Source organism: Stylophora pistillata, chromosome 4 (genome assembly GCF_964205215.1).
Source record: "Stylophora pistillata chromosome 4, jaStyPist1.2, whole genome shotgun sequence".
Lineage (NCBI taxonomy): Eukaryota > Metazoa > Cnidaria > Anthozoa > Scleractinia > Pocilloporidae > Stylophora > Stylophora pistillata.
The window spans coordinates 10,214,000-10,226,419 of NC_142522.1; the positions used below are offsets into that span (position 1 = coordinate 10,214,000).

Consider the following 12,420-nt stretch of genomic DNA (forward strand, 5'->3'; position numbering starts at 1 on the left):
GGAAGTAGTTCCTGACGAACTGCCTATGATGGAAGACGGCGCAATGGTGCACACTCAGCCTGAAGGACCGACCCCAGTAGTGTCTGGAGACACTACACCAGCTGTTCCGGAGCCCCGAAGGTCAGGACGGGCTGTGAGAACACCAGTGTGGCACCAGGACTATCAAATTGGCGATAACTAGCTCTCACCGAATGACCGCGTGGGTCGGGCTCGTTGTTCTAACTGTTTTAAGAAAGGGGAAGATGTGACAATTTGTGCTTAAAGTTGTGTTTATAGACATGATTATCGAATGGCGTGACATAAGGTAATGTCACGCCATGCAGCCACGTGCTGACATCGGACACTGTTTGACGTATAAAAACTTTGCACGTACGAGACATTGTGTCTTTGTTTTGCTAAGCATGTGCGGCTAGCCGTGTTTCTTTTATGTGCCAATAAAAGCTGTTTTAAAGCCAAACCTCTGCGTTTTACAGAGAGCAACACAAACTTGCTTATCTCAATGGTCGCAGATTGCCTGGACATTGATTGAGTAAAATCTTTCCGGTTCACGAAGTCCGGCTTGTTTTCGTGAGGGGCCTTTATTCTGACATGAGTACCGTCGATGCACCCGATAGCACAGGGAAAACCACCTACTCTAAACAAACCTTCCTTTATTTCGTCTCGTTCCGCACGAGTGCACGGGAATTTTATGAAGTCGCCTAACTTTGCAGTCAAGGCTTTAGTCACCCGGCGAACTACCCGGCTGTCGACTTGTCAAATCCCTGAAAAGTAACACCTACTACTTGAAGAAACGAACCCGAAGCTAAGAATCTGAGGGTGATAAGGACTCGCATTATAGCAGGAACAGCACGGTTTCGATTTGCTTGGGGAGCGATATCGTCTGCAACAAGGCCCACGATGTACTGTATCGCCTCTCTTCCAAAACGATACCTGGATCTCAATTCAGCGTCTGTATATGTTTCTAACGGATCGAGTTGGCGGCGATAAATTCTCCTTTTTCTTTGATGTTGATTTTCGGGAAGGTGACAGCGAAGAAGAATTTATTTGTGTTTATCCGGTGGATAAAATTTATACTACCAACCTAACCATGGATAAATTTATCCGCTGGATAGCGAGTGGGTAGCGCTATCCATGCTTTTAACAACCGATATGACGTCATGGATAAAATTTATCCGCTGGATAGCGATTTATCCAGCGGATAAGAAGTTATCCATCCTTTCAACAACCGGGGCCAGATAGACAACTACGAAATAAGGAGCCTGAGTTGTTACGCCCACGTGAAGAACTGAGAGCGAAAAATGTATTAGGTTAGAGGCTATTGGAGATAAATAGAGTTTCCGCAGTTTGCCTCTCACTGCAGAATTATGTGGAAGAAGATTTGTGATGAAAGTAGCTGTTATTGAATGATTTTGATTTTTTCTCTAAGGAACTGCAGTAAGCATAGTCTTAGCCTGCGAGAAGGCCGTTGTTTGGTCTCGACTGTGAAGGAGATTACGGGAAGCGAGGCCCAAGCCTCAGTTTATTAAAGTTTGCAATTATTCAGACACCAGTGGAAGTAGACCATTCGTGTGTCTGAACTTTATTTCCACTGATATCTTTTGAAAGCAGATGCTCTTTTTCTTTTACAAGAAGGCAAGCATCAGTTACTAAGTGTCTTCAACATGCGTAACATGCGTATGTTTATATTGGTAGAACTGCTTGCATAATCAGCATATGTTTAGCTTTTTGAAGGGAAAATGACTAGAATAATGACTTGTTTGATCTCTAAGATTGATTATTTTCAATTTCGGTTCATAGTTCAGTGTCTTGGATTTTGCAATTTCTTACTAGATACTTAGCACTGAGTCGTTCGTCGTCAGGAGGACTGGGCACACTGAAACGAATTAAAGATTGCGTCGGTTCCAGTTCCCGGCAGTCAACAAAATTCTCAGAAGATCGAACGTTTGGAAACTGAGTCACTGCCTCTAGTCTGGAATTAAATGGAGTAGATAATGACTTTTTATCGGAGTAAGTGTGTAACTCAAAATAATGAAGATTTCGTGCTTTATCACCACAAAGATATCATTTAGACTCGTTTTGTGTTTCTGTTTTGAAAAGCATACTTTTAGAAAGAAAAAGTAGCCAAATTTTCAAAAACGAGCATAATTTTAAGCCTAATTTGGAAAAAAAAAATCGAGTAATGCTGGCAGTAGAATATGCTACTTTAACTAGCACAATATATAATGGCCAGCCCTCTGGCGCAGTGACAAATAAGAACCGGTCCCTTCTAGTAAGTGCCACATCTGTGCGCTTCTAACTTCATAAAGTGATCAAAACCGTTTGCCACATTCGAAAAAAGTGTCGCAGTAACCAATTTGTTTATTTTTTCTCTTTCTTTCTAAGTATGACTTACGGCCTTCACATTCCCAAAGAATAAAGTCTGCGCAGTAGTTGACCGCAACTCGAAGCTTTTAAAATTTTCATAATCCTTTGTCGTAATGACGCAGCAATTTCTTATCTTAACATCGAGGAAAACAATTGTTAAACCGATCGAGGAGAGTTGGAAAAAAAAAGTAAAAGATCCTTCTAGCCGATTTAATCGAACACTTCATTTCGTTTGATATCTGGAAATCTTATTTTGATACGTTAGAGATGTACAACGTTGCATTAATGACCGTGATGGCAATTTACATGGCACTTAGCATCTCACTGGGACGGGGAATCCCCTACGCGACTACGTCATGTAGTCAATGCGTTATAGTGATTCTACATTTTTTTCTTTCCTCGATGATCTTAACACTTACCACAAATACAGTTGGCTATTTCAGTATAAGTGTCTGCCACATGAAGCTGCAAGGGACCGTGTTAGTTCGAAACGAGCCGAAAAGCGAGCCTACTATAGTAGTTTTGCTTTACCTCTTCCTGACCTCCTTGGAACGGGGAATCCCCTATTTCTTAAGAGAGTACTTTAATGAACTTTCTCGACTTCTGTAGACTAATAATTGTTTCTGCCATTAAGACCGTTCATTAGGGCTAAAGAAAGGCTTTATAATTATAACAGCTTCCCATCCACGGAAATTTGTGTTTTCTGACCGAAAAAAATCCATAGTTTTCAGCATCGAGAGCGGAAGAGCACAAACGGTAGGCAAGCAGAAACTGATGATTCGCACTTATTTTACACTTGCTCGATCAGCAGTTTTTTTTTACCGTATTCTGGTATACTTTCGGCAAGATCAAGTTAAGCGTGAATGTTCATTTTATCTATTACCACAGGTTAACATAAGATGCAAACTCAATGATGGTGACACGCACGGTATGAAAGGCGCTATTAAGGTGAATAGTTGAAGATACCTGTGCGTAAGCTTTCATTCGTGAATACATGTCCACTGACCGAAAACGTTTTCCACGACAACCATTGACGAAACTGATTTGATTCGAGTTGTTTCTCAATGGGAATGGAAATGGAACATTTAGAATATACACAGCCTTTTTATCTAAGAGGTTATTCGGTTGTTGGCTTCTGACATAAGTAATTAAATTTACGTATTTCACCTGCTCACGTCTGATGCGCCGTATTTGTCAGGCAAACCCTTATGCCCAAGCTAAAATCTAAGTAACTTGACATGCATCACGATTTGACATAGAATCCGTCTACACTACTGTCAAGAGCTATGTGGTGAAAAACTGACCAAAAAATAGCCCCTGCAATGAGTCTTCACATAAGACGTATGTTTTATGGTGATGAGGGCCTTCGGGGCACAAACATTCCCTAACGAAGATTTTTAGCGACCTTGTGCGCTATTACTGAATTTTTCCGGTGTTTGACAAACGCACTCAAACTTGGTTATAGCGCCCTTTTTTCGGCCGCGTCGATAGATTTCCACCGACCGGTATAAACGAAGAAAACAAACAAACAAACAAAACTGGGGAAGGTCTTAAATGATCCGTATATTTTCACAACGATGTAGTCAATGACATGATATATTTCAAAAACGGCAAAGAGCTGATATTTTTCTCTCTCGGCTCCTGTCTTAGCTGATCCTGTTATTAGCATTGTGGTCACAGTTAGCGTCAGGAAAGCCGGCAAGATGTTCCCAGTTGGGAAATTTCTTACGATACTTTCCCGATACTCCAGGGGCTCAAACGGAGTGCATAGCATGTCCCAAGTGCCCAGCAGGAACGGGACTCACACCGCTATGCGGTACAAAAATTTCAAATTACACCACCATTAAATGTGAACCTTGCATAGAGAATGAGACTTTCTCTGACAAACATGATAGCATTGAGAGTTGCAGATCGTGTCATGACTGTGGATTAAAGAATATTATTCGGCAGTGCACCCCTGATCAAAACCGCAAATGTGGCAACAAATGCCCTGAAAGACATTTTCTGGACCACAATGGTTTTTGCCAGGAATGCTATTTTTGCTGTCCCACCGTTCATGAATCTGCCAGACTGAAAAACTGTAAAGACATTGGAATGGGTAGGGAATGGCAGTGCCTCGAGACCCATCAGAATAGCCTCTGCAAGGAAATAAGGGAGACTGCGGAAAATGCTACAAAAACAACAGCGACTTATGACGTAACCACACCCAATTCTTTAGTTTATCCCCCTGTCGATGACTTTAACTTGGATTTAAGTGGTACAGCATCAACGAAAGACACTAAGAAGCCTGTACTCAAATCCGAAAAAAAACATTCGCTTCCAGCAACAACAAAGGCAGTTATATACAAGAGGTCAACACAAGAAGAAGGGGAAAAAGTGTCGGCTACATCTATAGCCTTGATTACCATTGTGGCTACGACTCTGGTTTTTGTTTTGGCAGCATTTTTCTGCTACTGTTGGAAACAATCACATCCTGACGGTATTTCTATATCTATTATTGCCTAAGGATTTGTTGTACTATATTTATAGGTCCTTTGAGTAAATTGAGTCTGCTGGTCCAATAATATTCCTCTCTGATGTATTAGGTCAAAGAGTCAAGTTCATCTGGATTTTCTTAAACAAATTGAAACTTATTAAAATTTGAAGCAACATTTGATCAATTCTTATCATTTAAAAAGTTTCACTATCATGATTATGTGAGGTTTCATACAGATATACACAGTTAAGACTAAGCAAGTAGTGATTATAAAATGACCATCCTATGTCCAAAATTATTTCTTTTTCAATCTGATCTGAAGGACCACAACCATCTCTTTCCCTGATAAATTAGCACAGTAACCTCTCTCTTCCATTTGACACTTTTTTTTTTAGCAAGGAACCATTTTAGCTGGGTACAGAATGGGTGATCACTCCCACTGTAAAATTTCCAAGTAACATTATTGAATTCATTTGTGCCTTCACAATCATTGCCTTCTCATTTGTGCCTTCACCACTTATAAGTACCTTGGCATAACATTTGATTCTCACTTAACATGGAAAGTCATATTAATGAGCTTTGTTTGAAACTATCCAAAACTGTAGGTATCTTGTCTAAAGTGAGACACTTTGTCAACAAAGATAGTCTTGTCATGCTTTATTACTCCCTTATCTATCCATTCCTCACTTATGGCATCCATGTCTGGGGTCTAACCTTTCCCTCCTTTCTAACACAATCATTTATTATCCGAAAAAAAAAACAATAAGAATAATATTTTTCTCTGAACCAAAAGTCCATTCTGAGCCTCTGTTTAAATCCCTCAATCTTCTTAAGCTCAATGATGTTATTGAATTACAGATCCTCTGTTTTGTTTATCAGTGGTCACATAGACTGTTACCCCCTTGTTTCAATAAATATTTCAAATTTACATCTTCTGTTCATTCCTACTCAACGAGGCAATCATGTAACAGAAATCTTTATGTAGCCTCAGTTATTACTACTCAATATGGCCTACCGAGTCCCTAAAATTCACTGGCCCTCGCCTTTGGAATTCCTTACCTACAAGTATAATTAATTCAAATTCTCTTAGAATATTTTGCAAAACCCTGAAGAACTCTATACTTAATTGTTACTCTTTTGAATTATCTACTTTAGTGCATGAAGTAATAGTTGAAGTTCATTTATTTGTTTAAGCAGGTTGATTAATTGGCAGCTGTAATAGCTGATGTGGACCTGCTGTCCTAACCCATCCATCCCACCCCAGGGGAGGACATCCATCACACAGTAATCTCGTGTGTGGGAAATTTTTTAATAAAGAAAAAAAAATTATTCTTCATTTTTCCCTTAGTAATTAACTATATCTTATAATTAGGGTCATCCACTAGATTAGCCTTTGCTATTTGGATGATCCTAACCAGCTACCTACTCTATTGCTAAATTTTTTCTCCTTATTCCTTTGCTGTACTGTTGCTATGTAAATTTAACCTATATATCTTGTAAAACCGAGCTGAGTTAAATAAATCATCATCAAAATCATCATCAAGTAAACTCATACCCTGTATTGTTCCAAGACTACCCAGATTAAGTTTCCTTCCCTGCAAAGATTGTATTCTTAATAATACATTCTACTAGTACTACAAAATAGGAAATTTTATGTTACAACCACACTAGCTCAATTACCAGTACTCTTACTAAGACTGTTTTCCATTGAACTCTTAGATTGTAAAGTCTCTGAAATGCCACAGCTGTGCAACCATGAATATCAAATACTGTTGCACTATGTGCAGAGGATGCTGGATCCCCTAGAGACACCAACAAAAAAAAACTGGCGTTCCGTTGGGCAAGTCTTGAAAGTTTCAGAGCAAGACTTGGACCTGATAGAAATTGACTACAAAGCAGGAAGAAGTCCAACAGTTAGTCTCATTGCTACTCTGTGCACCTTTTCAAAAGTGCCCTCAATGGAAGACTTTGTAGAAGCTCTTGCTGCTTGTAACAGGTATGACGTGGCCAACGATATTTGCAACTGGCCGTGGGATCTACGAACTGTACAACGAGGGAAAATTATGCAGCAACCTTGTAACAGCAAATCAGTAAGCAACTAGCTAGCTAGCCTGATGCATTTTGATCTATTGGCTGCCAAGGAAAAAAAATTGTACAGAATTATTACAGTAGTAGGGTGAGGCGCGAGTAGTCCAGTGGTCAGTGCGCTGGACTCTGGGTCAGATGGCCTGGGTTCAAGTCATAGCTGGGGCTTGACGTTGTGTCCTTAAGCAAGACACTTCACTCACATTGCTTCATCTTCTCGGAAAGGACATCTCCTGCACCTATCAATTAGTTAATTTCGGCAGGGGACATTAAAGAACTCACATCACAAGATTACTGTGATGTGGTCTGGCTTGTTTACTGGGAATGGGGGGAGGAGGCATCTGTATAAAATTTCTCTTTTATTAATTGTAAACTGCTGCCGGCGGTCTGGAAAAGTCCCCCGCACAGTGCTGTAAAGCACATTAGAGCATTTACATGGAAATGCGCGATAGAAATCGATATATATTATTAATATTCAGTAAATAATCTAACCTAGTCTGTTGCAGTATGTGCAAGGGAAACATAACAAGCAGGTCATAGTAATAACCAGGGCTTATGAAACTGCAACATATAACTTTTGCACAGAGGCTTCTTGTATCCCAGTATGGTGAAAGACACAGAAAATGAAGTGATTAATTTTCATGAATGCTCAAAGTCACAGTGGATAACATTTCAACAACAACGTAAAGTTACAGACAAACCTTTAGAATTATCACATTCTCAACTTTAAAAGACAAGTCAAAGAGTCGCACTCTAACTTGCTGATGGCAATGTTGTTTTATACAGCATTGCCCTGTATGATATCATGCTGCTTTTATTCCAATCCTTTTTAAAGAGACACGCTCAATATTGATTTTCTCCTTTTAGGATCTTTTGTATTAAAGTTTTACACTTCATAATAATAAAAACCAAAAAAAGTAAAAGGGGAAAAAACAACCAAACAAAAACGAAAGATACAAAATGCTAAACAAGGCAAAAACAAAAACAAATGAACCTGCATGCAACAAAATCAAAAAGGAAAAAAAAAGTTAACAGAACATGGTACTATTGATCACCACAACATCTGGGTTATATGTTTCTAATATTTTCAGCCAGAGTATCATTGGGGTGAATATTTAACATTTGTCAGGACTATATTTGCAAGGTGGTGCTATTTAATAACCAGCCAAAAGCCACATCACTTCAAATTTCGACTTTTCAATAGCCAACCACATAGACTTTGGTTGAGAATCTTTGATCAGACTTTGACACTCCATAGCTTTGGTGTGTCAAGTTTCATGATCAAAAGAATTATTTTTCTGTTATAAGTGGTAATGCTGGTGATAAAATTAATTACTTTAGACTGAAAGTAACTCAAACAGAGATCTTTATTGTACAGGTAAATGTATCCTTTTTGATGCAACATATTTCTCACTGTCTTGAGTGTAATGCATTGATCAATACAATGCTATATATTTTTAAAAACAGCAATTCTAAGAACTGTGTAATTTAGAAAATTTTTGTATCTGTGTCATTCTTTCATGGTTAGTAGATTATTAATCCGCTTGCATTGTCAAGTGGTAAATGTTGAAGCTAATAAAAATAAATTCTGGTTCTGGAATTAGTGCCCGCTTGAACTGTATCACTAATGACCCCAGTATGCTGGAAGCTCTTGCTTTCTTGTCCTTTTGACAACAGATGTAAAAGTTGGGACAATGGAAAATCAGAACAGTTGTAATACAGACAGGACTGTACACTACTGTCAACAATACACAAGTAGTAAACCATACAAAGACTTTTTGGAACATTTCATCATTACTGCGAATTTTTCAGTATACCAAGTAAGTAGAAATCACATCCAAAGTCTAATTGGAAGACATTCATTGAAGTTACACAGCTTTTGTGTCCATGGTTTTTTAGAAGACACCTAGGAGAGAAGTTAAAGAAGATTATGAGTGGGGGAGTAAGATTTTGGTGTTAACAGAGTTAGGAACTTTGATTTTATTAGATGAAAGCCACAGTATCAAAGTAGTCTTCAGAAGTAAACATCAGTGGATTATGACTGAATATACATAGTCATCACTGCCTTTCAACTGTGGTAAACATGAGGTACAATCTTTCTGACTAATATAAACACCATTGATCCACAACCTTTTCCAATGTTGTTTTCCAATGTTAACAATCAAGCATTGGTTGACAATGGTGCAAAAATAATCATTTACTTAAATTTCTCACCTTGTCATTCTGAAAAAATTAATTTTCCATCTTTTTCAATATTTCCACAACAAATTCAAGCTAAGTAACTTGTTGGACCTAGAAAAACAATTGAAAATAATTTCACATTTTTTTTTTTGAACTTTGTAAAGCCAACTTTACAATAGAGCTCTATGCTATGAGAGACAACTACTGAAGTCTCCTAAATTTTTATTCCTCGTTATTCACCCCCATACTATCGCTTCAGTATATAGAAAGGCATCACAAACTTAATATGTATAAACCATTATAATAATATACAATATTTATATTGCACATTTTCTTTAAGACAATAATCAAATGCACATTATAAACACTACAATAAATACAAATTAAATAAGAACCATTTACAATCACTATGAAATCAAAGAAGAAAACTGTACAATTACAATTGAGGATAAGAAAAGTAATTTTCAGAAAAAGAAACTAAATGAAAATCTAAATATAAACTAATTGTACTAACAAAATGCCTTGCTGAATAAAAATGTCTTAAGTTTCCGTTTAAATCACTTTTGGTGCAAGCAGATCTAATGCCTACAGGAAGACTGTATTATAATACTCAAACAAGACCATTTGAAAGGATAAAACTAGGGAAGAGTAACAAAAGTAAGATCTATCGTCAAACCCAAGAACTCTAATCTGTTCTTGTCAAAGCTTCCATCAATTGGTTTATTTTCACCTGCACGCCTATAGAACATGTCTGAAACAGTCTCAGTCTACAAAGTGGCCTCAGTTATTTTGGTGATATTTATCATCAGTTATGTTCAAGAGTAGCAAATAAATAATGCATAATTGGCCCCATCCATAATTGGGAAACAAAATTCTGTAATAAACCATACATTATGCTAACACAAGTACCTCACAGAATCAGTATTTTTTTTTGAGTCAAATTTTTATGCATGCCAGTCATGAACAAGGAATCTGTAATAAAATTTACACTTATATTACCACTTAAGTGGCTCAGCCTCGTTATGTTCTGGTCACTGAACCTCTCCTGCTAGTATTCTAATCTTCCATGAAAACAGATATAAAATAATAGTTAAAACAAGAAAGAAAAATGAGTGGTTAAAAAAATAGGGTACTATTGAAGCCACAAATTAAAGAGATTTCAAGTTTCAATATCATAAGATGTACAAAACAATTTGAAAACAGGATACAAATTACAAGAGGTGCATCAGGTAAAACCAGATTTTCTAATCAAGTCACTGGGTGACTTTATTATGTCCCTATTCTGGAGGTCATCACTTGCACCAAACTCAACAACAAAAACGTTGCCACCAAGTTCATCACACACTCACCTCAGAAAAGCCTGCTCGGTTAGGTCTTGACAACGTACCTACATGTAAGACATTAGTAACTCATTGTTAGACACAGAGAAAGGAATTCTGACTTTTTCAGTAATACCACTAAGGTGGTTTCAGATAGGGGCGAAGTTTATCGTCACCATCAATCAGCTGAACTATGAACTCATCATGAACCATACCAAGTAATGCAACAACTTGTAAACTTCATGGATAGCCTCTCAGAGGCACAAATTAAGAGAAAATCTAAGATCACAATTGACTTAACCATTGTGTTGTAAGCAGAGAGAGCATTATTTACAGCAGTCTAAAATATCATTCAAGTGTAATGTTCATGCTTTTTCCTCACCTACTAGTAACACAAATAGAAACCACAATAAGCTGTGCACATTTCTTATGTACTCTGCTCCCTGAAACAAAAACAATTAGCTTCAATTAGAATGAGGGAAGCAAGTGTTTGTTAGACACAATAAAGAAACTTGGGGAGTTTTTCAGTCAGACCTACAGGGCAGTTTCAGATAGGGGAAAAACTATCCTCACCATCAACCAGCTGAACTACATGTATGAACTTGTCACAAACCATACTAAACAAGACAACAACTAATAGACTCTCTTTCAATAAATGGGGAAGGGCCAACCTCTCACAGGAGCAAGTTAAGACAAAATCTAAGATGAGAAATAGATGAGATGATGAGAAAACTGAACCACTTTGTTGCACATATATAGTCGTATTTACAGAGGCTTAACCATTTAAACCCTTACATTGATTTTCATAACATTCTACCAACTGTTCTCTACACATTTCCTCTGTTGCTATCAGAGAGAATTTGTTTGACAATCAAGAGCATCTCAATTAGTGATCATTTTTCTTCTTCTCATGACCTTTACTGGGGAAAGGTGATACTGTAAGGGGAAATTAAAAGCCAATCAATCTTAGAGCTTAAAGGGCTAAATGTCATTTACATGTTATGTACAGGCTTTTAGATCAAATTATCACCTGCCCAAATAGAAACCACACAGCGCTTTACAAGTTCCTCCAGTCAAAAACTCTCCGAAACAAAACCAATTGTGTGGTTCCAGAAAATATCCATACCCCCCACGGAAGATCATTGGAAGTTCTGAGGGGGAGGGGGGTTCAAGGGCAGTAATTTCTGAGGGGTAGGGGGGTTTCGTGGGAAACTAATTTTCCAAAGGGCGATGAACCATGTACAAAACATTGAAAGCAACATACGATCGATCTGAAGCGCAAAAACATACTCACATACGTTGTTTTGAAACAAAAGTCAGTACTCCTGGCCATTGAGATAAAGTTAACATTATAAGCTTTAATGTTTCTGTTTTTCTTTGAGTTAGCTACCGCTACAACCTCCCAAAGCTAGGAACGGAGTCAAAACGATTTAATTAAAAAATGGCCGTCTTAATTGGAGTCTCATACCCAGACTTCCAGGTTTGTCTCGTTTTCGTCCTCCCAACACTTCCGTTCACTTGAGTATCGCTTTTCGCTACAAGGAATGTCTATGTTAAGGCTCAAATTAAATGTAAACCTACCTCACTTGCAGTGTATTGTCGTTTCTGTAGTTCTAAATGGCGAATTTGAGCGATTTGGTAGATTTTGCGTTCACTGTTACTTTACTGTCTCCTTCTTATACAGTAAAGTATACAGTATATTATTACACGACTCGGGCAGTCAGAGGGCCAATAACTAAAATCAACCAATCAAAATGCTCTATTGCCGGTCAATATTCTCTCAGTATTGGACCGGGCACTGTCCCGAATGGTCCCGAATGATGCCGCACTTGTCTCCCTTTGAACTTCAGTCGTATAATAAATCTCTTATTAACCAAGCTTGGTCGGGACCGTACTAGAAGAATATTGGCTCTCAAACCTTTTTGTACGGACCGAGCGCAGCGAGGTCCGTACCGTCAAGACCTCGGGCCGATATTCTCCCAGTAAGGCCCTCGC

The 12,420-nt window shown here is 38.1% G+C and overlaps 1 protein-coding gene, 1 long non-coding RNA gene, 1 other non-coding gene and 1 pseudogene across 8 annotated transcripts; 1 reads left to right on the forward strand and 3 right to left on the reverse strand.

The window, feature by feature from the left end:
• The first annotated feature begins 2,783 nt into the window (after nt 1-2,783).
• On the forward strand, nt 2,784-8,525 carry LOC148732420 (uncharacterized). Of its 2 annotated transcripts, XM_088755777.1 has the most exons (4): nt 2,784-3,120; nt 3,253-3,312; nt 4,015-4,843; nt 6,560-8,525. In XM_088755777.1, the coding sequence occupies exons 2-4, from the start codon at nt 3,295-3,297 to the stop codon at nt 6,940-6,942; spliced, it is 1,230 nt and encodes a 409-aa protein (XP_088611903.1). In that variant the 5' UTR covers nt 2,784-3,120; nt 3,253-3,294; the 3' UTR covers nt 6,943-8,525. The 2 variants fall into 2 exon arrangements, with proteins under 2 accessions (XP_088611903.1, XP_088611902.1); XM_088755776.1 differs by lacking the exon at nt 2,784-3,120 and having other exon boundaries at nt 3,143-3,312.
• On the reverse strand, nt 8,275-11,905 carry LOC148732421 (uncharacterized). Of its 5 annotated transcripts, none has more exons than XR_015999590.1 (6): nt 11,720-11,905; nt 10,808-10,868; nt 10,456-10,493; nt 10,106-10,162; nt 9,140-9,217; nt 8,275-8,831 (listed from the first exon to the last, which is right to left on the reverse strand). It is a non-coding gene; the product is annotated as an uncharacterized LOC148732421 (long non-coding RNA). The 5 variants fall into 5 exon arrangements; XR_015999591.1 differs by having other exon boundaries at nt 10,106-10,167; nt 11,720-11,904; XR_015999594.1 differs by having other exon boundaries at nt 11,724-11,888.
• LOC148732422 (small nucleolar RNA SNORD24) lies at nt 9,883-9,955 on the reverse strand (annotated as a pseudogene).
• Nucleotides 10,567-10,640, reverse strand: LOC148732423 (small nucleolar RNA snR60/Z15/Z230/Z193/J17). Its single transcript, XR_016000891.1, has one exon. It is a non-coding gene; the product is annotated as a small nucleolar RNA snR60/Z15/Z230/Z193/J17 (small nucleolar RNA).
• Nucleotides 11,906-12,420: the final 515 nt, after the last annotated feature.

What these genes read in the sequence shown, in the direction of transcription:
- LOC148732420 (XM_088755777.1), top strand. An exon ending in GAAACAATCACATCCTGACG is followed by an intron (nt 4,844 to 6,559) that starts GTATTTCTATAT and finishes TTGAACTCTTAG; the next exon opens with ATTGTAAAGTCTCTGAAATG.